The sequence below is a fragment of the Cryptotermes secundus genome, unplaced genomic scaffold (assembly GCF_002891405.2).
Source record: "Cryptotermes secundus unplaced genomic scaffold, Csec_1.0 scaffold121, whole genome shotgun sequence".
Lineage (NCBI taxonomy): Eukaryota > Metazoa > Arthropoda > Insecta > Blattodea > Kalotermitidae > Cryptotermes > Cryptotermes secundus.
Genome location: NW_019727390.1, coordinates 19,906 through 37,816, shown reverse-complemented (window position 1 = coordinate 37,816; position 17,911 = coordinate 19,906). Strand labels below are relative to the sequence as shown.

Below are 17,911 nucleotides of genomic sequence, written 5' to 3'. Positions count from 1 at the left end.
TCCTGAGCTAGGTGAATCAACAGAATATCCTCACAAATTATTTCTTCAATATCCATCTTAATGTTATCAATGAATTTACGCTCAGCTTTCACAAATGGAACCTTCCTTTCAGGGTCTTCTTCTTCAAGGGTATAGACAATTGGCCTGTTTTACTTCCCCCGCCCTAGCTATGTTCGTCTGATACTTGCGTGTCCTCTGCGTTTGTAATTCAGTAATATTTTTGGGAGCCCGTCTGTTCTCATTCTTAATACACTGTACGTATGTTCGTAGCAGCTTTCTTTTCGCCTCAATTAAACTGAATATTTTTAGTTCTGGACGTATGTCTGTACATCGTTTTTGTTCTAGGAGGATATATCCAGCTACTGACCGTAGGAAACTCATTTAAGCTGATTGTTTTCCTTTTGTCTAATCGATTTATTGTCCACTTTTCATTTGCATAAGTTAGCAAACGCACTGTCACTACTTTATAATGTTTTAATTGTGTGCTTAATGAGGTTTGTAAGGTAATTTTAATATAAAACCTGAAAGGATTTCAATTAACATTTTGCATGCTACATGTTCCTCACATTTCATGCTGAACATGTTTTGTTTATAATGCGCTCGTTATTTCGCCTCATTCCATATACAAACGAATATTCAGTTTAAAGTTGACTCAGTTTTCGAAACAAAACACTGTTATAGGGTTGTGCTTACATGCATAGGTTCATGAGGTAGAGGGCGGATTCTGAACCGAGTGACCTTCAGTAAGAGAGGCAAACTTGGTAAAGTCCTTTGTAGTGTGCCCATATAGAGAAATGGGCATTCGTCATCTAATTACGTAAGATTAATTGGTTTGACAACTCTTGAAGTGTACGAGTAATTAATTGCCCAGGTGTGTTCTAGGTGTATGTGGATTAATCTCAACTGTGTCTCTATCTGTTGGAGGAGAGTGGAATTGCGTCTTTGGGAGAATGTAATTCCAGTGCTGACGAATCTGTCTTCCCGGCAAACAGTCACAGAGATAAATTAAACTTTCTTTCGGAGAATTTGTGTAGAGCTTGTCTGCTCGTCACGATGCAATAATTATTAGATCAGTGTATTCAACAACATCGTATCAACTACAGAGGTCGTGTAGTGTAATGATATCTTCGCGCTTTAAGAGTGTGTGACTATAGACGGGGTATGGATTGGTAAATTAATTTATTTACCACTTATACACACAACTCAGAACTACAAGTTATTACAGAGCTATTGCTAATCCACACAATTTACAAATCATCACAGGACCAGCTAAGATTTTTTCAGCCTGCTATGTTTTCACCAGCCGTTCCCTGGCAGCGGCCTGTAAGAGTGGAGATTGCCGTACTCAGGTTCTACCTTCACAGTCTCCGTGCAGAACTCAACTCTCAATGACAGCTCTCCGTCAACTAACATGGTCGCCCGAATTTTCTTCTAGAGAATTCTTTTGCATGGTCCGAGTAGAAAACACCGCTTCGCACAGTACCACTATTGTTGTAGAGGCGTATTTACCGATCTGTTGCCTAGAAACGGGTTTCATGACACCGTTGTTTATCCGCGTATTGTATAGCAAGGACTGTCCACGCTACAATGTTAAATATTACTAGACTATACACCTAACGAGAGAAAATGGGAGGAACTTGTCAGAATGTCCGGTCCATGACCACTTCAAGCACTAGTAGTTCTAATTAAGATTGAATTTGAATTTTGATAGAGGTTCTACGAGGTTCGTATATTTTTGTACCTCAGTGTTTATGGGGCAGCATTATTTAAACCTACAGAACCTATTGGAATCGAACATTCAAGTGTCTTCGAACTACAGTCGCTAGCTCCTAAATCTTGATACTGAACAAAACCTCGCTAGCTCCTAAATCTTGATACTGAACAAAACCTGCTTGACTTTAATACGCTCTCCACTGTTATTTCTCTGCAGTGTAACCAGCACTTTACTGTATTTGATAGACAGTTACACCACAAGTCGTCTGCAGTTTTTCATTGTCCGAAGTTGAAATTACTGCAGGGTTTCGAGATGGATGTCGTTATATTGCCAGAATTATTTTTTATTTTATTTCAGAGATCAGTGGTTAAGTTCTGGATCAAACTATAACTTTTATGCGTAGAGCAGAAAAATTAATTTTCATTGAGTCCCAGTTTCAAAATACTAAAATATATATAATATAAAATATCTTTATCTGAGCTGTCGTATATATTAAATTTACCGGTCTTCAACATAACAGCAATATAACAAATACGGAATTATCACAATCTTCTAGAAATCCACTGAAAATTAATGAACAAAATCGGAAATTTCCAAAGTAATTTATTATCATGCTTCTTCAGTGATTTGTAGTTTGAAAATCATTGTTGTGGTTCCTTTAGACCCACCAACCTCAAATCCAGTCACGAAGTTGCCTCTCTGCCCCAAAATTTCATTATTAGATTCGACTGGAGAAATTACAGCGCTTTGTGGAAATGCGTTTGGGATCTGAAACCTGTAAGTCTAGATGTGTCCGAATCTTACGGCCCTGCGAGAAAAATTTTCTAAGTATCTGAGCCAGGGGATAAAATTCTTGAGCAGCCATTTTACTTTAGATCCTCTTGGTCGTTCAGTTCGGGCCATAATATTGTTGAGCAGTATAGAAGTAAAACTTCATCTTCAAGATTAATGATGCTCTTGTCTATCTTTGCTTCTTTGCAAGTTTTTAAAAATATTCCTTGAAAAAAAAATCAGTTTTTTTTCCCGAAATGCCTCGAAGCCCCTTCCATTTTATGGTGGATAATCACGCAGAAGAATTGCATATTGCCTGGTTTAATATTTAAAACTTACATATTGCCCACAGATGAGATACGATGTCTTCGTATGGTTCTTAGCATAAATAGTTAAAGGTAAAGTTGTCCCTGTGCTTAACTAAGCACTACACCACGAAGGCGTATGGAGAAGTGAATGTACAGATCCACATTTCCTTGATCTCGGCGCTAGTGGTCAGCTTCACACCCCGGTCGCTTTATCCCCATGGAAAGAGCCCCCGGTACCCATTGGATAGGAGGCTGAGTGGGCCCCAGAGCCGGTCTGACGACGTGGAGAAGAGAAAATTCTTGATCCTACCGTGACTCGAACTCCGATCCTTCGGTCATCCAGCCCGTGGCCAGTCGATATACCGACTGCGCTATGCCGGATCTAGGATAAACAGCTATTTTCCTGAACATCATGAACCCATTGGTTTTGTAATGGGAAGTGAATATGTTTTCTCTGTGAGGAATGAACTGAATTTTTATATACCCATTATTTAAGTAAAGAGATTATTAGGAAGACCTAAACATACATGGGAGATTGATATTAAAATTGATCTTAGAAAGATAGGATGAGGTGGTATGGACTGAATTGATCTGGCTTAAGATAGGAACCAGTGGAGGAGGTCTATTGTGAATACGGTAATGAACCTTCGGGTTTGCGTTGCTGAGCGACTGGCGGTTTCTTAAGAAGGACTCATCTTCATGGAGTTAGTTGTTATTTAAATGAACTGAATACTTCAGACGGTTAAAGAAACAGCTTTCGGTGCTTAAAATAAGACAGCGCGCTTCAACTAAGATACCGCATACAATCTTTGTACGTACAAACTCATTCTTCCCACATCGGTTCTTATTCAGGAAACAAAGAGCTTGTTTCATCAGAGGAGTTCGGCGAACATCGCTGGAGAAATGCTTGTTAACCCGATAGTGATTTTAAGATACGGTTAAGGGACAACTAAATCAACAAGCGATGCTAGTTAAGGCAGCAGCCTCCTGGGGCATAAATACAAGTATAATGTTCATGTTCACTCTCTTCTACATTTTCATGTTTTTCATGTCTTTCATGTTTCTCGTGTTTCTTCATCTGTTTATAACCTACTATCAGTACCTAATCCGTCAGACGTCTTTTTTTTTATTCTACAGGTCATATTTTCACTAAAAGTTGATGGGCAATTCCAGTTTGCAGCCATATTGGTCCTTACAAAGTCATAAATTAACTCTCTTTGTGTATAGACTGTCATAAGCTGTTAATGAAATTTTGACGAAATTTAGTTAGAAACATTTTTTTTATTGCTGGTGGGGTGGGACTAAGTTCCTTGTACTGCGGCCGCTTCTGGCCTATTGTACCAGCCCCAGCGCCACTTTGTCCACCAAAACTCCCACTTGACCAGACGCGGGATGGAACCCGGGCCGCAGCAGTGGGAAGCCAGCGACTAACCGCTTGAGCTATGGCGCGGCCTTAGTAAGAAACATAGTTTATCTGCCTATGCCTCTACATTCCTTCTTTTACACCTTGGCCGCTTTTTCAGTCTCTTAACCCTACACACAGTCGGCAGTACTCAGGATGGGAGATCAGCCCGTCGCAAGGCCGCTACGTACACGCAGAACAACACAAATACAGAATAAACGCACACAGACATTCATGCCTCGAGTGGGATTCGAACCCATGATCCCAGTTTTCGAGCGAGCGAAGACATTTCATGCCTTAGACCGCGCGGCCACTGTGATCGGCTCCAGACAGTCGAACGAAACACACACACAGACACAAACACAAACAATATGTGTGCAAAAGGTAAAGTTATGAATTTGTCCGTATGCTTAACTAATTAATCACTACGCCATGAAGACGTATGGGGGAGGGAATGTATAGATCCATTGATTCCTAACCTCGGCACTATTTGGAGCCGTGTGGTTAGTTTCACTTCCCGGCCGCTTTACCCCCGGGGAAAGAGCCCCCCGGTACCCATTGAATAGGAAGTTAGTTGGGCTCCAGAACCGGTCCAGATGACGTGGAGAGGAAAAACAATCTTGCCTCTACCGGGGTTAAGAACTCTGAACCCTCAGCCGTCCAGCCCGTAGCCAGTCTCTATACCAATATGTGTGCAAAATACAGAGTTATTTAATATTAAGGCAGCTGGTACATACAGTTACTGATATCGTATAAAGGGTTAATATTACTGATTTATCAGATTTCACGGAAACTATTCAAGTAACATTGCAGATGGATATAAACGTAATACAAAATTCTTCTCTTTTTCTTGTCTTTTCTTTGTTATTCTTAATGGAGTGAGACTGAGTCCAGTTGGCACTGCGACCATTACTGGCCTATTTTACCAGCCCCAGATGATAGCTGAGGGTGATTGTGGAGCAATTGGTGGAATGAAGATTGGCAGGGGAAACCGAAATATTTGGAGATAACCTGCCCCAAAGCCACCTTATCCACGATAAAACCCACATGAACAGACCCGAGCTCGAACTCCGTGACCCGCGGTGGGAAGGCAGCGACTAACCGTCTGAGCTCTGACGCCGTCTTTTCTTGTCTTAGTCAATGTCTAATTGTGGTATTATAAATAATAAATACGTATATAGACGTGCTGTTGTGGAAAACGAAGGGGATTGTGGCAGTCTATAAATTAAATATTAAGAAACATTTTCCCAGTTTATTCTTTTGTTCGAACCAGTGACCTACCAAACATGTCCCATTCGACACCGCTCGGTTTTGTCCCAGTTCACAGGGCGCCCGTGGCTTGACGTCTCCAGACAACAGCACAGCGCTGCGTGTACTCAGTGCCTATAGCATCTTCAGTGCTTCGCTGTCAGTTTCTGGAAGAAATAAAATGTTCTAATAGGGCAGAACGCAAGGGTCGTCGTCTTAGTAAAGGTAACAGTAGCAGTAGTAGTAGAATTACTAGTAATAGTAGTTTATCCGCTTTGTCAGCAACTCAGGCTACACAGCATCGATCTGCTGATTGTTAGTCAATAATGAATTGGAAAATATGTGGAAGGAAGTTGTAAGGTAAGGTCAAGTTGTCCTTGTCCTTAGTTAAGCACTATGCCATAAAGACACATGTCGAAGTGGAGGTATAGCTCCACCATTCTTGATCTCGCCACCAGATGCAGGTGAGTGGTCAGCTTCACACCAGAATTCGCCCCTGGTACCCATTAACTAGAAGCCTGGGTGGGCCTCAAAGCCGTCTGGACGATGTGAAAAAGTGAAGAATATTGCACTGCCGGGAATTGAACTCATACGGTTCAGCCCACAGCCCGTCCCTAATCGATTGAATTATCCAGACTTTAGGAAGAAAATTATCGTGGCCTAATTCAAGGTAATAATCTTGCGTTTTCCTAGAGGGACATCCATGTAAAATCTCACTCGATATAGTCGGTGTCCAGACCTGTCAAACACAGGTCCGAAGCTTTGCAGTTTGAGCCAACGCAGGCGAAGGCCTGCAGTTATGTGGGGACAAGGCGTAAGGGCTGTCTCGCGTGGAGGCTATAGTTCATTCAAGGCAGGGCTCCAGGATCTTCTGTTAGGGACCGCAATTTTGTCTAGTCGTAATGAACATTCTGAAAGTAACATGAACAAGCTGTTCAGTTCACATCGTGTATATATAGGATGAGTGAATTCTTAATAACATCCAATCATGGAGCATAAGTAAAAAAAGTAAAGATATCCCTGTAAGAGGCCGTGAAGGCCCATAGGGCTGTGAGACGTTGAGGGTCCCACATTATCTAGACAATCGGCTCAAAGATGGCGGTAAGGTTGTCAGCCTTACGCGCCGGCCGCGCTTTATTCCCCAGGAAAATCATGGAGCATAAAACTCTGTAATGTGCCTCTCTCTTACTGCTAAGGCGTACACTTTCTCTCAGCGTCAGCCAACAAAGAAACAAGAAACACAACAGCTTCTACCAGAATAAATTTACAAGTTGGACTGATGTGAAGTAGAGACAGGATATGAGGATCCGAACTGGATTAGATTTGTCATGACAGGCGAGCTTTTGTAAATACGGTGATGACCCTTCGCGTTTCGTAAAGAACAAGGAATGTTTTGGCAGGCAGATTAATAACCAAATGGCATAGAACCTGTGCATTTCGATTAGAATACTTCTCTACTCACATGAAATGATCTGCTTAACAATGCATATTTGCTTGAACCTAGCTCTGAAATCCCACTGGGATAATTCCAACATCATTGTATAAGTCGCTTAAAGCTGGGTTTGAAGTCCCAACTCTTTAAGAGAATTCTATCATCCTTACATAATTTTATAGAAAATGTTACAATCATCTTCTTTTTTAGTCTATGATGCAACAAATCAATAACATTAATTCACATTTAATTCATACAATGATTGTCAAATGTATGAAATGTTATTAAAATTATTAAAATATATTTACATATTGTTACGTTACTACGTTTTTCGCTCTTACAAGGCAGTCTTCAGGCAACACTTTTAAGGATTCCAAATCACTGTACACTAAGTGCACTGTCGATATGAGTTATATCGTTCGGATGTATCGAAATCCGCCCCTAATTCACACGACTTGCGGTGACACTGGGTTCATTGGGTTCTTGCGCGCGACAGGAAGAGCACGGTTAACTTTTCTCTCCGCCAGTGTTTCAGTATTTGCTGTGGTAGATCAGTGTTCAGTGCTGCAAGTTGTGGCTAGGCATCTTCCGAGGTATTTGTGACCCCCGCATTAGCTGGATTAAATTAAATGCTGTCTAAAAACATTAAAAACGACTATATATATTTTTATTGTTGAACAGTATGTTTTTTATTGCTAGTGGGGTGGGACTAAATCCCTTGTACTGCGGCCACATCTGGCCTATTCTACCAGCCCCAGATGATAGGTGAGGGTGATTGTGGAATGAAGATTGGCAGGGGAAACCGAAGTACTTGGAGAAAACCTGCCCCAGCGACACTTTGTCCGCCACAAATCCCACTTGACCAGACACGAGATCGAACACGGGCCGCCGCGGTGGGAAGCCAGAGACTAACCGCTTGAGCTATGGCGCGGTCCTTGTTGAACAGTAAGTCTTGGTACTAGAGTTACACTGTGCAGTACATATGTACCTTGGAAATTAGAGATAGTAATTTCTTGTGACTGCATTTAGACTTTAAATTGTGAGGAAATATTGCAAGTGACATATTCATTATCAGGTAAAAAATGTTAAGTAATAGCCACACAAACGGGACCTATACCCAGGAAATATAAACTTTTTTTTCCTTGGCACTACAGCCCCAGTGGGTCTAGGCCTACCTCCATGAACTTCTCCGTTCACTTCGGATAAAAAATTATACCAAAGTTTTTAAAAACGTTACATTTTAATTTCTCTGCTAATGATATTTTCGATTTGGATTTAACAGGCATGCAAACACATAAAGGAATTGAGATTCTCACAGCAATGGTTATTAGGAGTACTATCTTCTGGAATAGAACGCATGTAGTCCTTTGAATGTCAGCCGATGTTTCAGAGGAACATATCGCATCTATCTTCAGGGTCGAAAATAAGCGCTGCTTGCCAGCTTCCATCACACTGGTATCTTTCTCAGTTTATTCTTCGACCATGAAGATGGAGGTGATATGTTTCTTCGAAACGTCGGTTGTCTTTCAACGAACTACACGGCATTATATCCCAGATGACAGTACTGTTCATGCATACATGCATAAACGTATTTGTGCAGTGTTACAAACTATTCGTGCTACGTAAAGGCGCGTCCACATTACTCGTGCTTGTGCTCGCGCTCGCTAGGCTTGTGCTCGTCGGGAGACTCGTCTAGCTTTTACTTGTGCTCGTAAATCTTCGTCCACACTACTTCAGTTGCTCGCCAGGCTTCGGCGTGTGAGGATCCGTATATTTACTCGTAGTGTGTATAGGCTGTAGTCGTATTTTAATTTATTGGCTATAGTTTTTAAATTAACAATTTAAAATTTGCTTGTCCCGTGACTTGTCATATAGTCCACATTACTCGCGAGCATAGCGAGTCGCACGAGTAATGTGGACGCGCCTTAAGACTTAAGGCAGCCTCAGTATTTTTCTTAACACCAAGTTTCAAGAGGAGACTTGTATTTCTACGTGTTAATTTTCATAGCTTGGGTAATGTGTTGCGTGTGTGTGCGTGTGACCGCAACAACCCGCAAGTGTTCATGATATAATGTTGTGACACTTTGTCAACGAACTGCAACGTTCTAATGGAAGCACCAGCGTCCATCCGGTCCATCCAGAGCAGAGCTCGAAGAATGAACCATGGCAAGAGGAGCTCCGCGCAAAATGTATCGTTAAAACCAAAACAGTGTCGGTTGAGACTTTGGAGATTGAGGACCCATCCGCAGGAGGATGGGCTGGGTACTTGCAGTAAATCAGCTACGCCATAGCATCGGCACGGTGTTATCATGTCAGTCCGGCCCCAGGCGGGTCATGATAATAACATAGCACCGTGCCAGGCAACTCTGTATTTGCTGCGGTAGCCGCCATGACTCAGGGCTTAGGTTAAGGTCAAGACCACAACCCTGTGGAAATAGTATTTTTTTCTTAGTTTGTAAGTTTTGACCTCCCATCCTCCCTGTTAAGTATCAACGATAGGATTTCTGGTTAGGCTGCGTGAAAATAGGATTTGCATGCAGTTAGGAGGGTTTAGTTTTAAGACATTTTCTGTGTGTATTTTTTTCTTATACCACAGGGTGTGACTTGACAGGGTAAGGTCGGCACGACAATGAAATCAATGCGAGAGGGAGGGAGATAAGAAAACTTTTGACACACTGTCCCTATGAATAACTCGCATGGACGGATAAAAATTCTAGAAAACAGAACATTTTGTTTCGATCCGTCTTTCGCTTCAATGTTGAAAGATAAGTGAATGAATCTATACGATTATCTTAAACAGATATAGATATATACAAAGTTACACGTCATATTTGTTTCTGTGTACTCTGCTGTGAATTCTCTTTGTAAAATATTATAACGAAAAAATGCATACGGATAAAATGAGCTCCAGCTTCAATGTCGGAGAAGACATCGACTGTCATTATGAAGAAGAGTACAAGTCCATGAAAAATCCTGTAGCTTCAGCATCGAGGGAAGTAGTCACCATGAAGAAACAGACCAGGTGGTTCAGTAACTGAGCGCTCTACATTGTCACGCACCGGGAAACAAAGGCGGAACTACGACATACATTTCGCGTGTCGGTAAAAATTGCTGAATTTCCGTTGGAAATATGTTTTTACGTAAACAAATACTCGCTTAACTGACGCAATAACCATCCATTTTGTGAATAAACTAACCTATCATGATGTATCACTAAGCGCCAGGGTATGTGACACAGTTGTTATTACAATAACGATTTTATTCCATAAACTTCAATACGAACGACGTGTTCTCTTTTGATTTGCGAATGGAATGGAGAGTCCTTTAAAACACGAACCGTTCTGCGTTGCGCTTTTCATAGAGAAAGCCGTCGACATTTTTTTCCGATGATTATTCAGAACTGGATTCATAACTGCAATTTTGACTTTTATGTGCCTCTTATTCCTGTATTCCTTGCACTTGGTGACATATAAATATGTGTATTTTAAGTTCCAACGAGTTGTCCGTTTCAATATGGACATCTGCAGTGAAGAACTGGTACACTAATTTGTATGCCTTCCAAGGACAAGTGTACGGATCAAGAATTGTGCATTTAAATGCAGATCTGCGCAATAGAAGTGGATACGGAAGCCAAAAGAACAGGTAAGGTTCATTTTATTAATTACTTATAGTTTGTGATTTTTACTGTTCTTATGGAAGCTATTTTGTTTGATGGATTTGTTTTGTTTCATGTGTTTGAGGTCCTGCTTATATTCTGTGCCTCAACGTGGCGAGCGGGTGAAACAAAGAACAGTGCATTTCCGAAATTGAAATCATTGTTACACTAATTGCAGCAGCCTCCATTTTGGTCAGAATGTTTGATCCATGAGGCCTGCATGTGTATGGTAATGTTCCGTCTGGCTATTAGAAGGTTTAGGCTTGTTTTGTGACAATGCATAAACGCCTGTTAGTTTGTAATTCTGTATTTCAGCATCCTGTTGCAAATCTCTAATTAACGTCTATGTAGATATCACAGCCCGTCAATAATGCAACAATTGTTCCCTTTTTTATTCCTCAAATTTCACAATTCAACGCTTAACACAGCATGTTTCGACCATACATGGCCATCTTCAGGTGTATTAATGTATCTAAACTGCTACACTACTCTGATGTGCGCCAAAACCACGCGCTGCTAGAGGGAATAACACAGAAGCAAGGGGCATATAACAGATTGCAGACATAGCAAAACAACAGGCTAACCAACAGAAGAACAAGCTGCAGAAACGAACCTTCTGGAATAATCACATAGCTCTAAACAAGTGGACGACGCTCCTTATGAGGTGGAATAGGATTTTACAAAAGCAGTGAAAAATGTTAATAGAAAATTTTAATGGATTTTAATTCATTATTTTTATTTTATTTTTAAGTGGACTGCAACGCGTGGTTTTAGCGCACATCAGAGCGGTGTAGGTGTAGCAGTTTAGATAGATTAAAACACCTGAAGATGGCCACCTATGGCCGAAATATGTTGTGTTAAGTGTTAAATGGCGAAATTGGAGGAACAATAAAAGGAACAATTGTTGCATTATTGATGGACTGTGATATACAAAGCCCGTTAATTTCCTTGTGTTCGTCGTGAGTCGCATTCTCCCGACACAGTTTTCCCACTCGATGTAAGGATTTTAATTAAGTTTGTTATTTATGCCCCTTACAAAGACATATGAACTTAAATTAATTATAGAGCACGTTTGGGTATATTACTGCCTCTGTATATACAAATGTAAGTACATTATTATGTAGCCCATATACATGTAGATACATAGTGGAAATGTGCTTTTCGTTTACTCATGACGTCTGCTTGCTGCCCCAGGGTGTTGCGGAGTGGGCGTCAGGTTTAGAGCGATAACAAAAGAATGAAAAACAATATCAATGGCGCCAAATTACTAGCTACGATTCTAGTGACTTTCTTGAAACCGCTCCGTTTGTGTAAGTGCATATTGCATAAAGCATCGTGTATTTAAGAGAGCCTAGTATCTTTCACTAAATTCATTTTTTTTCCTCACATGTGACAGTCCTAAAATATATTCAGAACCTTTAAGTGATGTAGACCGTAACATGAAGTGAATAAAATGTACGAATGGCAGTACTTTACAATGCCTTATGTGTTAAATTTCGTCAGAATCTGTTAAAGTACAAGTAAAGTAAAGTAAAGTAAAGTAAAGTGAACTTGGCCGCGCCATATATCAAGCGGTTAGTCGCTGGCTTCCCAACGCGGCGGCCCGGGTTCGATCCCGGGTCTGGTCAAGTGGGATTTGTGGTAGACAAAGTGGCGCTGGGGCGGGTTTTCTCCGAGCACTTCGGTTTCCCCTGCCAATCTTCATTCCACCTAATTCTCCATCATCATAATCACCCGGGGCAGGCTACAATAGGCCAGTCAGTGGCCGCCGTGCCGAGTGGACCCAGTTGGACTCCACCCCCCACTAAGCGAATCAGAAAAGAATTGAATTATATTTGCGTTGCTTGATGATCATAAGCTTTGGCGCCGGCGGGGGGATAAGACATCAGCCTTTTCTGGATTTTTGGAAAATCGGACTTGGAAAGGAGAAGAAAGTTACCAAATATTCATACAGAATTTATAATTACTTTTAAATGTGTATTCATTTATCCTGAATACCCTACTTCAATCAGTCAAATTAGTCTTGAATTGCTTAAATATAATTTTATAAGTAAAGTGTCTAACTAACCTTCCCTGGAAAGTTGGTTCCCCCTTTGATAAGAAAGTCCTGGAGTCGCCCATGTTCATGTGGGTTTGATCTCCATTTGAAACGTGTCTGCTCATCAGATCTCTCTTCGCGTTGCATCTGTTCAATTATTCATGGTCACACTAGAAAAACCTTCTTGAATTAACCATTTATTTTATTTTTAAGTCCTTACTGGTATTTACACGGTGGTGCGTCTGAGCTCCCACAAATTTAAGAGGATTTAGTTCTCAGTAGTACAAGAGCAACCGAAATAAATTGCGACCATTTTCATTCCTGATCTCAGTCTCGTTCCACTGGATTGTTTTCACAGTCGGACAAGAGCAACTGAATGCCCCTTTTTTCACTAATATCGCAGTCCTCATTTACATGTTTTCTCCAGGAACCTGGGAAGTTCTGAAATTTCGCAGAAGGAATTTTTGGGTTCGTGTTCAGGAGTCACCTGTGCTATTATCTGTGAAATGACAGTTTATTATTTCGCTCATCGGAATGAAATGTGTTGTTAGATAGAACGCGAATACGACTTGTGTATTCCAGCTGTCAAGGAGAGGGCCGGTATTTAAGCAGCCTGGACGTATCTGAAATATGTTCTCTCTGCAGCAGATTGACAGTACCTCGTAACGTAATCAGCGAGGTTTCTCCTCTCCGATCTCGTCGGGTTGATTGTGTACTCGCTTTTCTGCGTTCATGTTTGTGTAGCTATAAGAGTTCGTCCAATTATCAGTTCAAGGTCGTGATATGGCACGGTAGAATACATATCGAAATAAAATAATACTTCCTGTCCATCCTAGAACCAGAGTACGTCATGCCTTGCGTAGCCAACCCTGCAAACGAAAAGTTCTACGTGTTCAACGAAGTATCCTATAATGACGCTTCTAGGGATCATTGTTCATAGGACGACCGAATCAATGCCAACAGTAAAGAAATATTCCACATAATTATAATTGTAAATAACTGTTCACTGCCTTGAGACATCTGTAATAAGTTAACATGGAAGCGAAAGCAGTGTGTGTGTGTTACTTCTGTTAATTTATCGTGCATTTGACGTAAGTTGTGCCCTCGTGATCTTGACAGCAAGATCTGTCGGTTGTGGGCGGGAATTCCAACAGTAAAACAACGGCCATTTCTCCCTTTACGGAGCTCAAAAAAATTTTCAGGCTTGATGTAAATTTGTGTGCCGTATATCAAGGGATATTTTGATATATTTCTATTGTGAAGCACGCAGTCCTAAGTTTAGTATGTATCTTGTACTGTATATAGTACGAACTCCAGAATTGCGAAAATTTGATAACATATTCCGCAAGTTATATCTGGCCATCTCAGTTCTCTTGTTTTATTACGATGTGTGGAAATAGGTTGATAAAATGTTCATGTCTAGGAGACATCTTGTAAGATATTCCCAGTTTATGAAGTCAATCTAAGATGTCCATTTGTTCTTCCAAGAAGAGAGTTTTAAAATAAAAATAATCAATATTACCACACACAGCAATACTGGAACACGTGTATGTCTTTTTGAAAATTAGTCACGCTATAGTTCGAGCTACACTAAGAAATTTCGTCTACATATAAGTTACTATGTAAGTACATGTCTGAGGTGTGCGTAATTTCTCCCTAGTTTTCACATAACTTCTGATTAACCAACACAAAACATGGTTACACGAAACTCTCTCTCAGCTTTAAAATTTATGAATTCAATGGAAATCATGGCCACAAATTTCACATATACCACCATACCATTATGAGTAGATGTGTCCAATAGTGGGCAATTATGTATAGCTGCAAGTTGGTGTTCCTTTACCAAACAACGCTATGAAAAGTAAGAATGGATCAGTACTGTAAAATGATGGTAAACTTATTAAAATAGTATTATTTCTAAGCAATATAACAAGATTATTCACAATAAAATTAACGTAGCATATTAATATAATTTATAACTTCATAATACCATGCACAAAGCGCATTTTTTTATTTTGAAAAAATAAATGTATATACAAAGAAGGCCTAGGCAATGCCTTTCCGGCCCACTGTAGAGCAGTCTCATACATCATGTTCTGTCACAGCAGGCGACCCACGATTTTTTTAATATATCGCTTAACTCTTAATATTCTGCACATTTACTTTTTATTTTTTTAATAAATTTAGGAATTTTGTTTAGGAAGTAACAGACACCTTGTACATTTTTTCTCTGGCCTTAGGTAACTGACTTCTTTTTTTACTGTTCTCAGACAAAATGTCCATTATCTTTGCCCCTTGGTCCTCGTACAGTTTACAATCCCAGAAATTATGTTCCTCCGTTTGCAGCCCGTCACCACATTCACGTTCAACCGTGGACGCAATGCTAAATCTGCTTAAGCTTACTTTAAGTCTCGAGCGGCCTGTTCACGTAAGGTTTACTGAAACGAAGGCACGACAACTCGTTTTTATCTCGTGGAACCACGGAAACGAGCCATTCCTGTAGTACCTTTCAAAGTAGTTTTTCTTCTGTCCCTATTGGTGTTTCAGCATAAACTGCAAAGCTCCTCTTTGCTTTACTTTTCCCACTAGGCTTTAAAACCTGCCGCTGAATAGGGTATTATGTCAACCACACATGCCCACTGCCATCTGGTGAGAAAAATATCAACCCAAAATGTTTTAATTTCCCACCGGCAAATAAATGGACTCTGGTAAACTAAGTAATAATGACGGAACGGTATACGCACAAACTTGCGATGACGTAACCTTTCTTGCCCATGCTGTGCAAACGTAACAGCAGCGTTAGTTTCCGAGACTTTGTTGCAGTTGATTTGTTATTGTAGTGAGTGAATGTATGTGAAGTTTGAGGTTATATGTACCCCATTCGTCCAGAAGACTCCAAATTTTGACCATTTTACCTCGTGTGTAATAGCTTTTAAATGTGACAAACCTGCGAATTGATAATTGTGGTCAGTTTTATCGAACTCTGAATACGTGGAATGGTATGTAAGTATAGAACATTTACTATGTACCATGAGTGGTACACTACCCAGGAAGGTCTAGCTATACAACTTGTGTGTTCATATGCAAAAACAGCAACCATTGGTGTAAGGATGACATTAATTTTCTGTGATTTCAAACATCAGTGAGAAGGGTTTGAATGAAATTGAATTTCAGTGGAGCAGTCTTCTCTTGATAAATTTTTAAGAATTGTGTATATCAGACAAAATTCAGTAATAGGACTAGTTCCTTATAACATTGCCAGTAAAGTGTAATTAACGATTAATAAATGGTCATGGTTTATTTTAGATGATGGGCAGCTTTTGTGTGCTTTTGCATAATTGTTTACAAATGGGTTTCAGGGTGTAACATTGCAGCCAAAGCACTCTGTCTTAACTGTAGGGTAGGATGTGGGTTGATGAAATAATCATGATTCATTTGTTCCCTGTTAGGGATCCTGTTGTCAGGGCTTGAAAAAAGACGTTAAACTTGATCTTTACATAAATAAAACTTTACATGCAGCAAAGATTTGCAGGCATAAGAATTAGACACAAATTTGTTGTTGAACACATAATTGATGGTCATCAAATTATCTTTATTATCCTTGGAGAAAATCCATCAATCGCCTTACACCTGGAACAAATTAGATCAAGTGTTACAGTGTGTTAACTAACACTCTGGTGGAAAAACTTGAAGGTCCAACACTCCTGTTTGAAAGCTCACCAGTCAGCATAACTCAGAGTTAGCTCCATCTGCTTCCTGTATTTACAGTCTAATTCCCTGTGGTCCATTTTATTGACGTTCCAAGCGGACATTTCTCAGTGGGAATTCCTACAAAAATACTGATAGGCTGATAACTTTCTGAGTCTAATAATGTGTAGAATTGATTTTTTCCTAATTTCTTCAGGAACTTCAGGTGATAGCATTAAATGATGTTACCCTTTTTTTTTGTACTGAGTTAACACCAGATTTTCCATTTATTAACATTGTAAATGTGCTTTTGTCTCTAGTTTTCTTAAAAAGATTCAAACCGGTTTTCTTCCTGTATCATTAGTGAGTTCCTCAGACATCCAGTTCTATAAAAAACTTATCTTGAATGTAGCAAAAGATGTGGGGTACTGCAATAAATTGGCATACTAACTGACAGTATTTCCACTGTTTCCTTTGTAGTTATGCTTCTCGACCAATGATATTTTTGCTGTTTGATGAAACCTCCTCCTGACACATGGGGTGAATTGTACATGACTGTTTCTGTTGATACTCATACTTCCAGCCGAGTGTAAGAAAGAGATTTTTGAAATACATGTTATTTAGCATTGTTTTTTCTCATCTGTATGCTGTAAATATTGGAAAAAATATATAATTACTACCCAGTATAATTTTTTCAGTTTTCTGTAGAAGTTTAAATTAGTGGTATGTATTTAAAACACCTAGTTATCTTTTTATGTTTTTCAGATTCCATATGCACTTACCTGAAAATGGATTCTGACATTCTGTCCCATCTTGTCCCCCAAGGGAAGGAAACCATTCGTCCAGCCTGTAAGAAATGCGGTTATGCTGGCCATCTGACATTCCAGTGCAGAAATTTCATAAAAGTAGATCCAAACAAAGAGATTGTACTTGATGTAAGCAGCACCAGTAGTGAAAGTGAAGATGAATATTTGACACCACTTACAGAATTGAGAGAGAAGGAATTGAAGAGTAAATTGAAAAAAGCCAAAAAGAAAAGGAAGAGAGCAAAGAAAGAGAAGAAGAAATCTAAATCATGTGATCGTTCACGGTCTCGATCTGATGATAGTGAGAACGATGATAGGAAAAAACATAAAAAACATGAAGACAGTGACCATGATGATATTAAAACACATAAGCACAAGAAAAGAAAGAAACATTCACATCATAAAAAACAGAGGAAGGAAAAAGGGACATCTTCAGAAGTTTCAACTGATACAGACAGTACTTAAGGCCATAGAAATGTATACATGTGAAGTGCTTATTGATATTTTATTACACTTCTAAATTTATCGTTTCCTGTAAAAAAAAAAAGTTTCATGATAATAAAGTTCTTATATACTGTTTCATCAGAGTAAGATTGTTGTACATGCACTGTGTAAATTGTAGAATTGCATTGTTCTTGTTCCTAGAAAGATCACTTTAATGGCTCTTCCCTCTGCTTTATGGAGTAGAGTCCTTCTGGAGGACCATTAGACACTTAGCACTAGTGGTTTGTAGGGGTCATCTGGCAAACAAAGCTTATGCCAGAGATGAGAGGCTAAACCTGTACTTTTATAATATACTACACTGTGCTATATATACTGCATAATATAACTAGAAATGTGGTATGATGCT

At 39.8% G+C, this 17,911-nt stretch overlaps 1 protein-coding gene across 5 annotated transcripts; it reads left to right on the top strand.

Moving 5' to 3' along the window:
- Nucleotides 1-5,602: 5,602 nt before the first annotated feature.
- Nucleotides 5,603-17,652, top strand: LOC111864620 (protein SREK1IP1). Of its 5 annotated transcripts, none has more exons than XM_023851990.2 (3): nucleotides 15,228-15,567; nucleotides 16,736-16,844; nucleotides 17,021-17,652. In XM_023851990.2, the coding sequence occupies exon 3, from the start codon at nucleotides 17,044-17,046 to the stop codon at nucleotides 17,524-17,526; it is 483 nt and encodes a 160-aa protein (XP_023707758.1). In that variant the 5' UTR covers nucleotides 15,228-15,567; nucleotides 16,736-16,844; nucleotides 17,021-17,043; the 3' UTR covers nucleotides 17,527-17,652. The 5 variants fall into 5 exon arrangements, with proteins under 5 accessions (XP_023707760.1, XP_023707758.1, XP_023707757.1 ...); XM_023851989.2 differs by having other exon boundaries at nucleotides 15,228-15,571; XM_023851992.2 differs by lacking the exons at nucleotides 15,228-15,567; nucleotides 16,736-16,844 and adding an exon at nucleotides 5,603-5,668.
- Nucleotides 17,653-17,911: the final 259 nt, after the last annotated feature.